At 34.3% G+C, this 20,333-nt stretch overlaps 1 protein-coding gene across 1 annotated transcript in view; it reads left to right on the forward strand.

Annotated features, from left to right (window-relative positions):
- Positions 1-20,333, forward strand: part of LOC115449432 (proton-coupled amino acid transporter-like protein CG1139) — a 53,057-nt gene that overhangs the window by 29,868 nt on the left and 2,856 nt on the right. Inside the window, exons 2-7 of the mRNA XM_030177252.2 lie at positions 11,185-11,264; positions 14,237-14,371; positions 17,322-17,594; positions 18,732-19,092; positions 19,551-19,732; positions 19,900-20,075. Coding sequence (XP_030033112.1) covers positions 11,185-11,264; positions 14,237-14,371; positions 17,322-17,594; positions 18,732-19,092; positions 19,551-19,732; positions 19,900-20,075 — 1,207 coding nt within the window. The remainder of the gene's footprint in view (positions 1-11,184; positions 11,265-14,236; positions 14,372-17,321; positions 17,595-18,731; positions 19,093-19,550; positions 19,733-19,899; positions 20,076-20,333) is intronic.

A 20,333-nucleotide genomic window follows, 5' to 3' on the forward strand; every position in this document is an offset into this window, starting at 1 on the left:
CGGTATAAGAGGGACAATAAAGATTTAAGGGATAAGTATTATAGATATATCTGTATGTGATCATAGTGGCATCATAGCTATCAAACGAATAGACCGATTTTGATGCGGTTTTTTAGTTTGAAAGCTGATGTGAACGAGATGATCCTTAACTATAGGAAACCCCGAACAAAGAAGCAATTTTTTTTTACTTTTAAAAGATTTTTTCAGTCGGGGGTTACTTTATTCCAATTATTTATTTATTTCCAAATTATTAGCTATTCTAAGCGGTAAGCATTATAAGTTTTCCCATTTCAAACATAATAAATACCTATAGAAGTATATTGATTTGCTAGTAGCTTTAAGGTTTTTGTCTATAGTGGAGTTAATTCTAATATTTTTACCAGGATTATCAATATTTGACATCTCAAATTCGAATGTTTACTAATAGTGACTAAATATATAAATAATATAATACCTATGTTAAGGTATTTTCCACTAATTCACGCAGTAACTTTAACACGAAAATAAATATTTATAGCCATGTGGTGCTAATTATATAGATGCTAATTTGTTTGTAAGCCAAGTAGGTATACATATTTCGTTGTAGGCCTGCCACCTTATTGTTGGTAAGTGGTTAGCAAACATAGTCGATGTGGAACGAGTGGAGTATAACAACATTTTAAATGTTTTTTAGAAAAATAAATGCACGATAAACTGCTTTGGAATGATCAAAATTCAAGATGTACAACTCTGACTTTTCGAAGTTACGTGTGTATTTTTACCAATTATTCTATTAGTTTAACGGTGAAGGAAAACATCTGCAGGAACCCTACATACTAAAAGCATGTGAAGTCTACCAACCGGAACTAGGCCAACGTGGTATAGACTAAGGCCTAAGCCCTCTCAATAAATAGAGCAAACCCGGGCCCAATAGTGGGGCAGTATAGTCTACAGGGTATCATTAAGAAAATACTATTGACAATTAATTATCCATCAGCGTGAAAATCCTTACCTAGATTTCAATCCCAGTGTGTTTTAACACCCATAGTTTTCCTGAGACAAGGGTTATATTATATAGGATAGGAACTCTATGTGCTAACTCATATTAAAAAAAACACTCAGCAGTCTATACGTTAATGTATTATCATAAAAGAAACTGCAAACATCATTTTTTGCGTTTCACATTAATTAGCAGTGTAAGTGATTGATTTAAATATAAATAATGTTGCAATTCCACATTTCATAATTTATTCAATGTAAGCTGCTATTGTTTTGAATTACCAAGAATCAAGACGATATACAATATCAATATGTACAAATGGCTACTTAGAAAGTAAGAAACTTATATACCAATAGACGAATGAATTCTGTCCTTTTTTCGTATTTCCCGTACATTCTTTTTTTATCTAGCTTTACGAAAAAATACGTATAATTCTATATTATATTTATATCAGACAGCGCACAACAACGATTACGGAACGCGAACTCCACTCCGTACTTTAACAGAAACCACTATAAATATAGAAACAGTGGCTGTTGTATGTCTCTGAACCGTCCCTTTTGTAAGTGGTATTATAAATCATATTTTATCTTTAATCATATCTTCCTATAAAAACTTGTGCGTTGATTTTTAAAGCATAATAATTTGCTTGTTCTTTTTACTTTACTTTTACTGTAATCTTTTAATATATTACAATGTTAAACGGTGACGATTAGTCAAAGTTTGCAGACAGCTTTGTGTTGGACCTGCCTTGTATACGATGCAAACGGAGAAGTAAGACTTAATTAATGCATTGCGAAACGTTTGAGAAAACGCGGGAAGCATTTGATAAATTATGCACGGATTTTTCCTAACTGCATCAGCTCCAATAATACGCGATATATTTGCCAAAAATAGACTTCTATGAAAATGATTCAAGTAAATAATATCATTGTCACTTGCCACTAAAACACTCTTGAAAATAAATTGATACAAAATAAATACATCATTTGAACTCGAAATGAACTTTAAATTATTGCTACATTTCTTACGTTAAGTTTTTTTTTAATGTAATGAAATAAAACTATATGTAATAAAAGGATACACCTATAATTTATCTATTGCTTGATTCACGCCATCCGGTTGATTTATGTCTGTTTCTACTTTGTACAGCATGAAATCTCGTTTCCCTGTACTACTAGATGTTATTACGTAGGACGTGCTGTAACTATAATAAACAAAATCGACGACAAACATCGCCATAGCGTAAACTGCAACTAATTAAAATTCCCAACGCCTGTCCAGTTTTAAATTAAGAAAACGTATCACATCCATGATCTCTATCGTATCATTCAGGTAAATACATTTGTTTATCACAATCTTAGTTATCGAGGACATATTGACGTAAATATCGCGTCACTTTGTACGTGTTCAAAATATATTGCTTTAGGTAAAGACCGATTGATGAGGATAATTGCGACTTACCCAAACCGACGTGAGGTTATAGTTATATAGTCCACAGTACGTATTGGAAATGCTTTTAAGTGACAAATAACACAAATCCTCTTCCCTACAGGAAGTCCACATGAAACTATTCCAATGATAAAGCCACAGTCAAGCATCTTAACCTGTTATCTCCAATCTATAGCTTACGACAAGGGCCTAACCTTAATATGCTTCGAGTTAAAATATAACTAGGTCTGGAGGAAGTGCTATAAATGTAACACAAGAAGTTAAGACAAATTTTGTCTCTGACGGCCGCCAGACAGATGATTGCTTCCGCTAGCTGACACCAGTACCTGTTGTATAATCAGTTTATACGAGATTGTAATCACTAGGAAGGAACACAACCAATTGTGAATTCTAATGTGAAGTAAAAACATGGGATGGATGTCGCTGAAAATTTGACCGAACTTTATTCACGTTTCAATATTCACCTAATCTACTAATACCTAATCTCCGAAATGTTAATTACTTCATTCTGATTTTCTATAAACCTTCATGGGCTAAACAATATTATTAAAATTTTAGCGTTCTGCCAAGTGGAAAATTTATTGGCTGATCAGTGACAATACTTGTAGCCTGTTAAGTGAAATCAACTACTGATCGAATCCAAAGCTTCAAGTATATGTGCGTGTCTCAGACGTACTCATATCGGACTCAGTTTATTATTTAATTCAAACAACCAACACAAGGCCATCCGTTAAGAATGCTGTTATATTTTTTCCCGACACAACAACTCAAGTGTGAGTTAAATCTTTGTAACGAACTGCAATTTTTTTTTATATTGTTTATAATTACATATTTTTATTTAATATGAGAGTAATTATGTTTAGAATATTTACTAAAATAATACGAAATAAAATACTTTGTGCGTTATCCGCCCTATTTTTTCGGAGCGATGTAGGTAACTCAAAAATGTCCGGAAAAAACATTTCAGTATAAAATAACATATTATTGAAAATTATAACATTTATGTATTTTATAATATTTATTTTATTAAATATATCGGCCTGGGAATACTTCTTATGTCTATTTATACTGTAACCGATAATTGTCACTATCGGTTAAATTTTCCGTATAGAAATTATTGCAGAACGGAAAACACTTACATATACTAAATTGTAAAAAAGATAATCGTTTATTCGACACGTATTATCGAATAAACAAACACAATTCCTCTATCTTTCTACACCTCTATCTTACTTACAAAAACACATTATGGTAGTCTGAACTTCTCGTTTTTTACCACCGTCTAGACCTTAGAGATTTACCCCCTTATTCATAGACGTTTTTTATCTATAGACGGAGTAAAGCCACAGCTTTCTTATTATCACAACAAGTCTAGTTTTCCTTGTTGTATCTCAATATTAGCCAATCACACCGGCCCTATGTCTACGCACTGCGTAGGATGCCATACTGACAGTGCTCAAAACAGACTTGTTATCACATCGTTACTCCGTCGTCAGATAAAAAACGTCTATGAATAAGGGGGTAGGGGTAGGGTAAGGTGATGACTCCTATGGCTAATGATTTCTTATGTTTACGCGAATGTTAGACATTGAAATAAAAACTAAAAACTATTTAAACGGATTTTATCGCGGTTTTTTATATTATTATTTTCTCCCGACGTTTCGAAGACTTTGCAGCCTTCATGGTCACGGGGGGGACTGAGGTGTTGTTCATCCGTAAAGTCAAAGTTACAATATCTACCTACATTTTTCAAATATACAACTTTTTTAAAATTTTATCTGTTGACGGTCCGATCTACGCAGAATGAAATGAAACGTCGGGAGAAAATAATAATATAAAAAACCGCGATAAAATCCGTTTAAATAGTTTTTAGTTTTTATTTCAATGTCCTATGGCTAATATTTATTGTAGCAAACAAAATTTATGCTATTTCTTAGATAACGTTGTTATTTATAAATTTTTCCATAACACATTTGCACAATATGTTAGGTTTACTATTTTATTTACATACTAGCTTCCGCCCGCAGCTTCGCCCGCGTAGATTTCGGACTTCAGAAATGGAGGAGGTGCTCAATTTATCGGAATGTTTTTTTAATGTATGGTGGTATGCAGGTGGTCCGATTGTCCGGTCAGGGTCTGATGATGGGATCCTGGTGAAATCGAAGGAAGCATATAGCATGATTCAGTATTCACGCGTGATGGCTTATTATTAGCGTATTTCATGTATAACTTTGGTGTTTCTATACCGATTTCTATAATTCTTTTTTATGGAATATTTAATAATGTTAACTTTTATAATTAGGGATGACTGAGAGTGTTATAAACGTAAGAGTAGACAAATATAATGAGAATGCTTCGAACTGCTAAGCTATCGGGAGTTACACGTGTTATTGTGAGTCAACCATAAAAGATAGACATATGCTGTGGTGGGATATTTTTTACATAATTTTAAGGAGAACATTTCCGTCATACATGATTTCTGTGTAGCTTTAACCATTAAGCTTGCACACGCGACGGAAGCTTAAAAATGGAGTAACTTCTCCCGTTTTCCCAACATTTCCCTTCACTGCTCTGCTCCTATTAATTGTAGCGTGATGAAAAGTATACTATAACCAACACAGGAGTATGACAAATAATTGTACCAAGTTTCGTTAAAATCCGTCGAGTAGTTTTTGTTTCTATAACGGTTATACAGACAGACAGACAGACAAAAATTTTACTAATTGCATTTTTGGCATCAGTATCGATCCCTAATCACCCCCTGATAGTTATTTTGGAAATATATTTCATGTACAGAATTGACCTCTCTACAGATTTATTATAAGTAAATAGAATAGATAGATATAGAAGAAGATAGAAGATAATATAACGTAAGGCGAAATTGTTTTGTAACTCTCATTATATTACATTATAAAAATGCTTATTAAGATTCTGAATAATTGATAAACTAAATTGTCGTACATATCTAGAAGTCCACTCGATATAGTGAAAGCATTTTTTTTGTTTTATCGTTAACATATTAGGTATACACATACTATGCTTTAAGATAGGGGATCTGTTCTAAGTATACGTCATACTAAACAGGATCCTCTTAGGCAAATAGCAGCGACCTAATTCCCGCGTAGCGTCCCCTGACCATGTTACGTGACGTACCGGATAAATCTGCTGAGGTGCGTCGACCTACGACAATCGGTGGGCATCGATGGCCGTGTGGACTCTAATTGGAATCTGCATACACAGGAAGGCGGTTGTTAGGGGCCAGACGTTGCGATTGCTGCTTCTTGCTTTTTGTAATAACCAACTGCACAATGACTTGAAAATTGTGATTGAAAGCTGCTTGATAGATGCTATTGCAGTACAAAGTACTATAGAGGCTGTAAATTAGCCTTTTGAAATCTGCAATTCCTTAACTGCTTTTGATCCGGATGTTGTAATAGCAGTAGTAAGTATAAACTGCACAAAGGGTCAAGGAACATGCAATTGACATTGATAGTTGTGGTGGTCGTTTTGTTTTAGTCGCAAACAGTATTGTTTTGAAGAATAGAGTAAGGTACTAACTACTACGGCTGACATAACTCGGTCCCTAACATAGCTCTGTTTTTAAAAATACTAGGAATCTTTACCAACCTATAACAAATAAGGTGACCAAACGAAATTTCATTTACGAAACGTTAATAGGCACTGCCATCTCAAAAATAGCTGAAAAACTGAGCGGTGCGTGCACTTGGATTTTGAATCTACGGACATTCGTCTCGAAATTACAATACGTTCCACTATCAACTAGTCAATCGACGCTTATTAATTATGTTACAATTTAATCAAAGGTTTTTCTTTATATTCCTTCATTTCATACAGATTGTAAAATTTTATTCAATAAATGTTTTATTTAGTAAACTAAAAATATTTACCTACCTACTTACAACTATTATTATAAAACTTAGTAACATTGTAGAATTATAAAGGCAAAAGGAAGCGACTCAGCTCATGCCGACTGAGACAGTGGTTCCGAGCTGCACTGATATTGAGCTTCTCCTGAGTTTTCTGAAGTGTTATATAATATATGATATAATATTACGCTACAAACAAGTATATTAGAAAATTCAGTGCAGCTTCAAATTAAGATATCAACGAAATCACTATTACGTGCCGCATCTATCGTATCATCATCGTGACATAGGTACTTACAAAACAAATAGATTTTTTTTGTTTTGGGATACCAAAAGTTATTCGAAAACAGCGGAAAAAATAGACGAAGATAATATCTTTTTTAGTACCACGGATTACGTGCAACGTAGCCCAGATTTAAGACCGCTGGTTATCCTAGTATGGATTATGTGTTATCAAGTGGAATAATTTTACATTAATTCACATGAAAACTTAAGTGTATTTAAATACATAATATTCAAGAGCGTCTAATATGACATACAAGCTGCGTAAACAAACCATAATTAACAACTTTGAAATTCTTTCAGCGTGAACCCGGAATGTACCTAACGATAATATACGTGAAAACATCTTGAAGGTTGTACTTTTTTGAATAATTTGTAAACAGGTACCTAATCAATCATATTTGGAACGATAGAACGTAGTCCTTTCGCCAAGTATTGCCAATCAACTGAAATGCGAAAAATAACATCTCTTGTAATAACGTATTACATCATAATTATCAAGATGGATGTAATAGTCCATTTGTTTAGAGTTCGCACTAATTAATTACTTCCCTCATGGGTACAAGGCTCATCTTTTTGAGTTTCAGTTTTTGGTGTCATTATAACGCCTAATGGTAATCTTGGCTAATAGTAGTTGCAATGACAGAAATGTTGGCAGGATGGTACAAGTGAAAGCTAAATATATATAATAATAAAAAGCATAATATATATAATTGATAAATATGCTATAACGGAATCAGAAAAATAAAGACATGCTTTAGGGCGCCACATTTCGCTTTTCACTTTAATTCTGCATTGCCAGTATCTACAAGAAATTAGTTATATTTTTCACCACAATATGGCAATGTTTTTACTTTCCTGGTCGGGCTAAAAAGATAGTGTGCGTGAAAAAAAAATACATAATAGGCAAATCCCTATTAAAGGTTTGGTTTTCCTGAGTTAAAATTATTAAAATTTGTAATAAGCGGGGCACTTACGTCAAGAAGTCGAAGAAGGTCCATAAACGATGTTATCATAAGGAAAATTGTGCTACCTTGCATTGTTTACAAAAAGTACCTGTGATCAAAGGATTATGAAACACATGACTCATATTTTAGAAGTAGAGTCTTTTAATATGCATTAGAAATCCTATTCGCCTTTTAGCAACCAAAGTGATAGCTTTAAAGCCCAATACATTGTTGATCAGTTCCAATTAAATAAAACATAACATTTTTTAGTGTTATCCCACCCTTTCGTCATGCATTACCCTCAGATATCTAATTGCATGTGTAAATATCGCTCACCAATACTAAGTAATTAGGCACGACTCCAAACATTGGGTGCGAATTCTAGTAAAACCGCAAGCGTAATGTGAGTAAGCCTCACACCATGGCGTGTTATTTTCGTCAATTTAAATATAAACATGGTGTTTGTAGATCTAATTTTAAAATTGTGACTATATACTATATCTCATTCTTGAGTCAGTTGAGTAGATCACCTTCGCTCTCTATTACTATTTGATAGGTATCCATTATTTTATTTGATTGGAGGTCGCGTCCGTCATGTTGAAGAACAGATTATATTAGTTCTTTAAGGAAAATCTGACATACCTACGTTTAACTATAACCACCTTTTGAAAAAAAATGACAATCTTATAGCAATTTTTCTTACGACAAATGTGTTAAGTATGTAGGCATTTATTCGATTGATCATATAGGTTTGCTCCAACGTTTTTAGAGTTGTTTTAACATTAGTTTGTTGGTGCGTAAGATTACTGAATTATAATCGAATATGGACCATTTTAAATGTATGTACGTAAATTATTTGAACAACTCTCACATTCAGCCACTGTTTTTTCTTCTTCGGAGTCTCAATAACGCAATGATGCAATTATAATTAGCTAACATACTTATATTCAAAATTCCTACTGGAACAATATTTATTGGTTATTTTAACGATTATATTGATCCGTTTACTGTCACGTACAATACTTACTATTTCTTCATTTAAAGCACTGCAAATTGACGGTACTAACATGAATATACTTATAGTCAAGGATCGCATTTGCCAAATAATTCCATCGTGGGGTTTTACACGTTATATCGATTACGCGGCTTTCCTATATGCCCCGAATCCGTGGAGGCTGAACTAACAGGTTCGGGATACCAGCGAGGCCGCGATTACTTTACTTCTTATTCAGGTCTCCAAAAATTGGCAAAATTAATTGGGCAATATTATTTATATATTCAATAGAATTGTAACAAGCAGATGTATGTCAATTATGAAATTGAAGAAAAACTAATATGGGGGAGCTTTATTAGAGTTAGTCTTTATGGTTGTACACGCGTCGCGCAAAAACTATCGCATGAAATTGAATGCAATTTTCCCCGATGTATTACTGGGAGTCTAACGTAAAATATATGCTCAATTTTATCACAGGAATATATAAAGCGGGACTTTTATCCCGGAAAATCTATTTAACCCTATTTCATGATTTACAATGTAGTAAAGAGAATGAAAATACGGTTGCTGATCCCCATTTCACTGATGACTAAACATATATTATGTGCTGAATCATTTAATTAGAACCTTAATAAGCAGTGAGCATCTACATAGTTCATAATTTTAATTTAAATTAACTTTATGTTGTGACCTCAGATTTTCAATCTCAAAAGATGGAAACAAACATTGGTGCATAAACAGTGTTAAATTATTTAACCTCAAAAATGCATTGTACTTACCTACAAAAAAACCTTACTTAACATACACTTGTCGCACTCACTACTCAGTCTCAATATCGTGCGGATCTCATATCGCTGGTCGCGTCAGACCTTTCAAAAACTTTTTTATATTACACACACACAGTGAACAATTGTTGGCGGCCGTTGACATTTTCCAACAATACTTAAGAATGGACAGTTAATAGACAAGACGTTAATAGACGTTTTGAGGTATAAATTACGTATTATCTGGTAAAGATTGTGATTACAAAAATTTGACCAAAGCACCTAAGAATGTCACTCACAACATAAAACAAAGAGGGAAGAAATTCTGATGCCATAAATAAACCATTCATTGAAAGAAAGTCCGACTACGTTTCTGGAATATTCTCAAAGTATACAAAATGATACATTTCCAATGCAGTACAAACTTCTCCAAATAAAGTAATGAATAATCGTGAAATTATTTATAATCATGTATGAATAATAAAGTGATAGTAATTGCAATGTCTCATAATACATTCATCCCGCGCGTGATGCCACTGCTAGTAGTAACTGCCAAAAGCTATTAATCAAGTCATATTCCGCGCATATTTTATCGGGTTACATATGTATAATATTAGACTTTACACTCTCAAAGAATTTGAATGAATCCATTTCCTATCACCAACGTGTAATAAATTGATATACAATAAAACTTATCCATATGGTTCCTTGTGCGTAGTCGTGATTTGAAACTATTCTCAGTGGCGGACTTAGCAGTAAGAGGTGGTCAACCGGGATAACTCTCAGGGCTTTGCGAGGGACACCTCGTAAGACATTGGAGAAGATTTTTTCCTTTCGTAGAATTTTTAAAATCGAGGACCTTTTCTTAACTCTGCCCGTGGCCTCGCGTCACTTTCGTTCTATGCCCGGAGCTTCGCAGCAGCTGTTTATACTTTTGTTTTGAGTCTTGCGTCCGTTAAGGCACTAACTATTCTTGTGGTTGGAATCTATGCTGTTGCCGATATATTTTAACTTGGACACTATTTTTACGGTTAAAGACTATGCCTTTTAATGCCACCACGGGGCACATCCAAAGCTGTGAACTACGCGTCTCATTTTAGTAGGGGGCGATTAGCGCATATATTATTATAGCAAAGTATGTCAATTATCTAACGGATTCGGACTAACGGAACGAATGTAGCATACAATATTTATGGCACCAATGGCAATTCCAAAAATGAACACTAGAATAACGAATCTTCACAATATCTGAATTAAATCGGTCGTTGGCAGTGCACGTGCTTTGGAAATCTCGATGCAGCACTTATGCGACTATGATACTATTTAAAAGTAATTACGTGTTCCAACCCTTGCCAAGTGAGGTCGCATTCTATTCATCAGCGAAAAACGATTGGGGCAGGTTCGCAATGCGCACAGTTACTGAATATTTGTAATTTTAGTCACTTTCAAGTCACCCTTACTTTTCCTAACTTGCTGTTACTTGGTAAATAGCAAGGGGTTATGCATCCATAGTAATACTATGGTTAATTTCCGTTCTTCGAAATTGCCTAAACACCGTACGAAATCTTTTTATCGTAAAGAAAAATAAACATTATCATAATATCTCAGAACCATGACTCTGGTGAATTACATTATAATGATAATACTGTGTATGCATCATTTAAAAAATATTCAGTTCATATAAACATTTTTAATACTCGTTCTTCTTTCATGAGTAATGCAATATTTTGAACGTATAAAAAGTAGTTTGAACTTTGCGTTTCCCCTATAACTTCTCATTAGAACAAGAAATTCGGAACTATTTTTTAAATCTTATCGCTAAATTTGTTGATATTACGCATCATTTGTCGATTTTACATTTATTTTTCTCCTTTTTCAGGAAGCAGAAGAATGGTCTCGACGGCAAAGTGGCCCAAAGATCAACCCATCGTTCGAGCCAGACGACTTTGTACCACACAGGTACATATGCCTATAATACTTCCACCAGTCATTTTTTCATTTAACACATGAAGTAAGCGCAACATTGGCTGCCTAAACTCTACCCTCTGTTCGACACAGTACTAAAAAAATATTGATAGAAAAAGAACAAAATATTGTTCGACCGACGAATTGTACCCAGGATCTGCAGTCCCACAGCGCATATATACGGCGCTGCTCGACCAGGGAGATTAACTATTACAGCGATTATAATTATTGAAAACTATTGGCTCGGCAGACGCTTTCGCCGCAGACCCCTTTTTATAATAGCTTCCTTTCATATTTGACATCTCAACAATAGCGCCACCTTTTGTAGGTATACATTTTTTCCTTCTATTCAAGACCGTCTCACAAAAACTTGGCTCGAAATTATTAGTTTTCCCAATTCCTTACAGACCACGGTACTTTTAAGTGCAAATTATTCTCCTCCTTGGTTGATTCACCTGCGTGGTCAAGTTCACTCCAACAACAACAAAATGTTGACTTCAACTACGAACAAACTGGTATATCACGTACTTTGTGAGTGCAGTCTTTGGCGAAATGAGCGCAACATTTTGTAAGATAGTATGCAAATAACATCTGAGGTTGCATACCACATCTGAACCTTATAGAGACTAGGCATAAATTCCGTGCTTTCCAGCATTTTAGCCATACCTATTATTGGATTCAAATGTACCAGCTCAAACTATAGGACCCTTTTAATTTTTTAGTATTATTTTACATCTGGCTTTTCCAGTTGTAAATGTTCTTATGAATAAGATTAAAAATACATTTTGCGGTTCATAATTTTGTCTTCCGCTTTGCTTTGGAGAGAAGTGGAAAAATATATTTCCAACTCCTCCCGATCCTTCTATTTCATTAATTTCGTTGTGGGTTAAAATTATTCAGCGTCCTGTGAGACTCGCGGAGCTGCACTGCTCGGTGTCATAAAATGCATGCCACGGCTGATCCTGGCCTACAAAACTTGCAGTGGTAGATGTGAGGGGTCCAAAACTATCTTATTTTTTAATACGGAACCAACCAAACTCCCACAAAAAGATATGGAAATCGAAAAGATAGGTTTGAGAATTAGCTTGTACGAAACAAGATATTTACATGCTATTAGTTTTTGTTTATATATCATTAAAAATCTCTGAACTCTAACTATGTGTTATGTGTTACTAGTAATTCAAATCTCCCCTCTAAAGACTTATTCATGTCAATATCTCCAGATTATTGTTTATTTATTTATATGTATTATTGTAGTTCTTAGACTCCATGTGACTTATTTCATTATAATGTAAAACCCGTTATAAGTAAGTTTTGAGTAGCTATTAGCATTTTATTTGCTTTTTAATTTTTACCACTCATTCAAAACGTAATATACTATAAAATTGGAGGGTACCTTTTTGTCGAAAATTCAAATTCTTTCCTGTTCTCATCAAAATTTATGCGCAATTTCAATTTTTGATTTTACCTTAATCCATACCAGTTTTTTATCACCTTCTTGAATTATACCATTAGGGCTATATATTTGGCCTGTGTATTACTTATGGGTTCCATTCCCAGCCCAGTAAACAATTTGTATAGGATATTTTATCTCATTTTTCTCGGGATTAGATTACCCAAATGGGTTTAACGTCAGTTTTCGAAAATGAAGCCAAATATTTTTTTTGAAACAAGCATTAAAAAGTATGTTGCGCTCATCCCACGTTGAAGTGAGAAGAGCAAGGCGGACAAGCAAGGCAGGGATACTGTTGCAAGTTCTGAACCTAATAAAACATTTAAAAATTCTTGCTACATAATTTGTAACACTATATAATAAGGCACCCTAAGGCATTACGAAAGGCAGTTTTATCCTTATATTGATGCACACCACAAAACAGTTCTTTAGTGTTCACATGTGTAAGACATTAGCTCTTGTCCGCTCTCTGTCAAGGTTAGAGTAAACTTATTAGATCGTCGATAATAACGTCCCCAAATGTGATAAACAATGAGTGAATGACGTATGCCTTTATTGCTCTATTGTCACTTCTTTGTCTGAATAATCTAACTAATGATTGAACTTTTACTATGAGTTTTTGAAAGGAGAAACTTCTTTTACTACGAAATTTTGAAATCAGATTCTAACAAAATTGCAGCTACTCTGCTAAAAATACAATAACATGGTTACTAAAAATTAATTTCTATATTGCCTTTATTATGAAAGGAACTGTTCTGTCCTTTAGGTATAATACACGCCTTCAAAAAATGTTGCCAAATCCAAATATACTATCTTAACAGTTGAGTTAGTTAAATCGATATCGTTACCTGGCAAATAAAATATCCAACCATGTCTAGGTACGTAACATGAATTGCAAAAAAACTATTTGTATATGATTTTCTACATAGTTGGCTAGATAGGTTATTGGACTAACTAGTGATTTGGAGGACGCGGGGAAGGAAGCGAGGGAAATGTGACATAAATTATGGCAATAATACTTGTGTTACCGAAATTACTTTCAGTAGGAGATGTGTTCTAAGGATATATTTTGTAAGATACCTTATTTAGAATCAAAATTTTAAAAAGAGTTAAGTACCTCACGAATTTCGTAACAGCTGGGTTGTAAATATTACGCGGGGCCTTTCCTATTCTCATAATTTATTTGTAACAGTCAGAAATAGGTTAATACAACAGGGTTAAAGTATTACGAATTTATTAATATAATATGGTACACAGGCAAAATGTTGACAATCACTCTAATTAAATAATTACTACTTGGATCAGTTCAGCTATAAACAAATCATAAAATAGGTAAAACATCAACGAAAATTTCCACTTCGTATATCTTAATATATAGATTCCTGCAGACCTAAACATTTTTGAATTTCAAATTCATTTTTCCTATCGATTCCATTAAACCCGCTTGCTATTGGGCTTTTCCGGATCTAATAGCGTTTGCTAATAACTAATACCATATTTGCTACGTCCGCAGCTTGTCACCGGTCAAGGATGAGAAGAAGAGGCCGGGAGATGCGGGCATCTTCATGGTGAATATGAAGGAAAAGAACCTCCAGGAAGTGGAAGAATACGAGCCCTATGACAACAGAGTTGTAGCGCATCCTACCACGTAAGTACATACCTTCACATAATTTTTGATAATTTTATTTCAAATGCCCATTTGTTGGCTAGCAGTCGTCGGAGTCTTGAATTAGAGGCGTATAATTCAGGTTATTTACTGGGCAACACTTATTGCAAAGATCGTTAACAAATAGTAGGTAGCTAAAATGATAATAGACTGATTATTACCAGCTGCCAGTAACATGGTCAAGGAAAGTAAATGAATAAGTAAATACTAACTTATTCTCTCTATTTCGCCACCAAAATCTTTTCTTGTGATAAACATTGCACTTTTCTGGGATTGAAAATAAGCCTACATATCTACTTTTGTTTAGGTAGGTATATTACACATTGTGCTAATCCTTATTTATAATAAATTTATTAAAATCTACTGCGTAACGTAAATCTATGCTAATTAAAATTACTGATACAAATGCTTCCGGTATATTTAAAAATTGTTTATGTTACAAAAGTGTTCTTTGTGTGAGTAATTGTTGGATCTTAACAAAGTATGAGTCATACTTAAAATGATTAACGCTCGGTACGCGTACCTTTTAGAATATTGCAACAAAAAATGTTGGGAATGATCACAATAATTATTATTATAGATTTTTCGAGTATTTTAGTTGCATGTGGTGTGTTGTAAATTATATGTGCATGGTAAATTCGGGCTCCAAGTCTACAGTAACCTAGTCGTCAATATACTAAAAGAAATCCCCAAAAACAATATTACAAAGTTTGCATATGTGATACACATAATATATGGATTTAAGTTTATTTAGAAATGGCATTACCAATAATTATAATTAACACTGCCATAAACTAAATACGAATGTCCAAGAAATAAGAATTATGATTTACAATCTGCAATTCACAAGTCACGGTGCGTAGACGGTAGAGGTCCTTCAATAGGCCTATAGAATGTTAGCGTCAAGGTCTCAATTCGGTCTGAATTACGATATTGATCGTCAGTAAATCATCAGCGACCTCCGGAGCATGCGTGCGGATCGGTTCCGCTGCGGCAGGAAGCAATCGCGGATTGCGGACGCAGAGACACTCCGAGAAATGGAAATACAAGGACTTTTCCTTTTATCATACTAAACATTATAAGGCCGTAAATATTCGAGTTACCTACGCTATGATGGACTTTATCTCTTGTACCGCTACGCTATCCTACAGTGCCTTTCTAAAGCGCCGTTTCCCACATCTCGTACTTGAGTTGATGTAATATCTCTCTTCATAACTATTAATATCAGAAAACTTACAAATAAATGTTCGTGTCGTGTAAAGTGATCACCACTCGCCACACCAGTGCTAAACTTAATATTCACGAGATATTTGCTAATGAAACAATAATAAAGAGGGATTTCAGCTCTTAATAAAAAGATGGTTGAGGACATAAATGAAAAGTAAAATAATTAAAACAATGAACATTCAGACTCGTTGACACCTGTATTGACAAAGTCTGAAAAACTAATGAGCTAGGCTGCGATACTTATCTTAATAACGTTTTTATCGCATATAGTAATATTCAAAACAGTGTAGCCAACGATAATACGTGCATTTAAAATATATGCATTACGTGTTCGGAGCCCAGCACGTTGAAATCACACGTGGTGTTAGCAACCAATATGCTGCAGTAAGACATACATTGAGGTTTTATAGTGTAAGTCCATGCCAAGACGTATATTGCCATCAAAGAATTATCACCAGCGAAAACAAAATCGAATTTATCGTCTACTATTTTTATTTAGTAATATTAAATTCTCACGACAGGATCCTCCATAATGAGGGACTTACTGGAGAGAAACAGATTTCCATTTCATTTGTTATACATTTAAAATAATTCTAGCGGCTGAGAGAAGTTGCTTCTCTATCTCCAGTAAACAACTAGATTTTGCCGACGAATATATACGCGCTTTATGGAAAATCACCGTAGCCTTGATAGGTGTAACCAAGTAATTTATTAGATCATATTTGTTTATATTCTGCGCCCTGCGTCTTGCGGTTTGCACCGTGGATAATTAATTATGCCTCTGGAATAAAATTAGCAATATCCCGTTAAAATTTTTCGTACAGGAAATTAAGCTTGAATATAATAAATAAATATAACGTCTACAATTTACGACATAACTGGTTGTCCATTTCAAATAAAATAATTATATTTTTACTGACTATAAATTCTAAAATATATTTGACATTTGAAAATGTTTAAATTAAAGGTCGATATAATTATTTTCCAATACCTGTGCCTAACACTATTAATATAATAAAACAGAGCCTACAGATCAGGTGTAAATTGTATTATATTATTGTTAGCGTTCACGTGAGTATTGACGGTATTGAAGCGCGATTTGAATATTTATTAAATCTCATTCTCGGCATTGATCTTTGCGCCGATATAGCATGCCGTCATCGCCATCATCAACCACTGCTGAATATAGGTCTCCAAACATTTCACCCAATCTGATGAATGCATTATGCAATCTAACGGTACAAAAATATTTCTTAAATGAACAGATTAGGATAAAATGAACTTTAATAAATCTGAGGCGTATTGTTCACGGTAATTACATATATTTAGCTAAATGGATAAAACACGGAATTAGACGACCACTTTATGGTAATCGCATTATTGCAATTGTTATATTCCCTTTCGTTAACAATAATAATATCTACCATCACCAGTATATCTAACTTAGTGACTTCGCACTTGATATCAAGATTCAAGAATACTCAATGATCGTCAGTGCATTGTTTTTACGATTAGCAAAGTAGGTCTTGGTTATTTAATGCATAATGCATTGGGTATCTTCTTATGCGAGCGTATTTTTCCGTTTCGAATTTTTTACAAAATTATCTTTTATCTTGAAAAATAATATACTGACATCACCCAAAATTGTAATCCAATTCCAAACTTATTACTCATTACCAATTACGTATTTATATATTGTTCACAGAAACACGGAGACTCTTCTCCACCTGCTGAAAGGCAGCTTGGGTACAGGCATCTTGGCAATGCCGCACGCGTTTTCAAACGCCGGGTACATGGTTGGGTCCATTGGCACAGTTGTGATCGGCGTGCTGTGCACTTATTGTATCCATGTGTTGCTGGACTCGACCTACGCCCTGTGCAAGCGGCGGAAAGTGCCTTCCCTCACGTACACCGCGGCAGCTGAGGCTGCGTTGTCAGAAGGTCCTGCGTGGTGCAAAGCATGCGCTCCTTATGCAGCGTGAGTAAATTATCTTTTTTTTTATTCTTGCCCGTTTGACAAAGCAGTCACTACATAGTCGTTTCTTAATATCGCCTGATCACTTTTAGGTTAAGTCGGAAGCTAACATTATCTAAGTTTTCAAATATTTTTCTTTCTCCTGTATGATTTCACAGCACAAAAATGTCCCTTTTCTCTTGTTATTGTGGTGGCAAATCGATGTTTCGTTAAAAGTTGCCAAACCTTTTTCAATAAACCGTACAAGGGTACATAAACTTTGCGCTGGCTGCACATCAATAAGATAAGCTGATTCTTGATAAATTAATATTGACAATAAACACTTGTACTTGATTTTGAAGGCAATGGAAAAAATCTTACAAATAATGCACTTTATAGTTTATCTTAGAAATGGAAAGAATCATTAACAACATCATTGAGATAAGGTTTTCTTAAGTAGGCATAATAGTAGGTAATCATGCATTCTTATAAATATAAGATACGCATATGCTAGTAGCTCTTTATGTTAAGCCCTTTGTTATTATGAAACCACTGTAAACAACTTATGATCAAATTCATTTTAAAATTGGAATAAGTTTTAATGGATCAAAGACATTAAGGTCAAAGTATTGGTAGTAAAGAATTTAAATTCACGTCAGTTAGTGATAGTTGTAAAATAATTAATAATCATGGATATTTCGGCCTTAAAAATTTCGTCATATTAAATTTTAAAGGCCGAAATATCCATGATTATTAATTATTTTTACATTTTTCTTTCAACTGCGAGAACTAATCACTAACTAGACGTGAATTTAAATTCTTTACTTGCCAATACTTGTTTAGTTACCCAGATTAAAGCCGAAACAAAATGTATGAAAATGGACCTTGAGCTACCACCTTAAACAGAATAGTTTGTTATAGACCAGTCATCAGAGCCAAATTTGTGCTCCAAAGTTATTACGAAAAAAATCTAAGATACTGATATACAGCGGAAATTGAGAAGATTGTCATACAAAAAAATTGCGCATATTATATTGTTTACGCTTTTATCTATAATATTAAAGAGAGTCGTGACGTATTGTCAAAAAACTATAGTACGTTTACTGCGTTCCGTTCAGTCAACATTGCTTCATATAAAATAAAATATTTTTTTTGTTACAGACACATTGTGAACGTGTTCTTACTGATATACCAAATTGGGACATGCTGCGTTTACGTGTTGTTCGTATCTGAGAATATAAAATACGTGTTAACGAAGAAATTTGGCATAGATATTAGCTTAGAACATGTGATGCTGTGCGTTCTGCTGCCATTGATTCTAATAAATTGGGTCCGAGATCTAAAGTACCTGGCGCCGTTTTCAGCTGTTGCCAACGCTGTTACCATCGTCAGTTTTGGTATCATTCTTTACTACATCTTCAGGGATACACCTTCCTTGGAGGGAAAGTCTGCAGCCGGAGCTATATCTAAGTTCCCACTTTTCTTCGGAACTGTATTGTTTGCATTGGAAGCTATTGGAATGGTTAGTTTGTGATCTTATATTTGTTAAATCTTTATTCACTGGATATACATATGTATACTACATATTACAGGTTAATATTTAGCGGAATTCTCAACCTTGACTAAAAATAATATAACTTGGGTTTGAATTAATTTAAATATAAGTAGTTTTTCTAATTTGGCATTGATAAATATATACGTATGCCTATTGAAACCTAGTTGTGAGTTTTTTCCGCAAGGCTATACCTATTATGACAATCATAATGTTCCAATAATGTTCTTGAACATGACACGAATAAATTGATTGATATTAAGAACAAATACTTTACAATAATATAATATACAATACAACATTCGCAGGTGTAATAACAATTCAATAAAATAGTAAAGGGACTACATTTTAATTAATATTGTCGGCTTCTCAATGGCTGCGGATATCCCCACCGCCACTACCACTAATTCAAATGAACTTTCTTTCAGATTCTGCCTCTCGAAAACGAGATGAAGACACCCAAAGACTTCGTGGGTAAATTCGGCGTGTTGAACCGGGCCATGGTCACAATCATCATCCTTTATGTAGGCATGGGTCTCTTCGGTTACTTACAATATGGCAACGAAGCCGAAGGCACCATCACTCTCAACTTGCCCACCGAAACTGAAATGTAAATATCAAAGTTTATTTTATTAAAAAACAGCAAGTACTTATCGTGCTTCAAAAAAAGAAAAACAAATATCATATTTCAATGATTGTACCTACTACCTATATATAACATCCGCCGTATTTCTTAAATTGTAAGAAAGAAGCTAATCATGACGACTTTTGTTATAGTCTCGCCAGCGTGGTCCAAGGCCTATTGGCGTTTGCGATATTCATCACCCATGGCCTGGCTTGTTATGTAGCGATCGATATTGTCTGGAACGACTACGTCGGCAATCGCCTTTTAAACAGCAAACATAGGATCATTTGGGAGTACATCGTTCGGACTCTCATTGTTCTTATCACATGTAAGTTAACTATATTCTGAAATAATCTGTAATAATAACTATCCGCGGATTGGCGGCGATTGTATGGCGATCAAACTAGAAATGTTCTACTAGGCTACAAAACAAGAGCCTCTTACGATTGTGGATGGGCTTGTAATGGGACTGGCGTAGAATGGCGTAGTCATTTATTTATTTAATGTCTCGGTGCAGTAGTAGCATTACATTATCACTGCAATGCTAAGGTCTCGGGTTCGATCCCCAGGTCGGTGATATTGGGTT

The sequence above is a fragment of the Manduca sexta genome, chromosome 27 (assembly GCF_014839805.1).
Source record: "Manduca sexta isolate Smith_Timp_Sample1 chromosome 27, JHU_Msex_v1.0, whole genome shotgun sequence".
Taxonomy (NCBI): Eukaryota; Metazoa; Arthropoda; class Insecta; order Lepidoptera; family Sphingidae; genus Manduca; species Manduca sexta.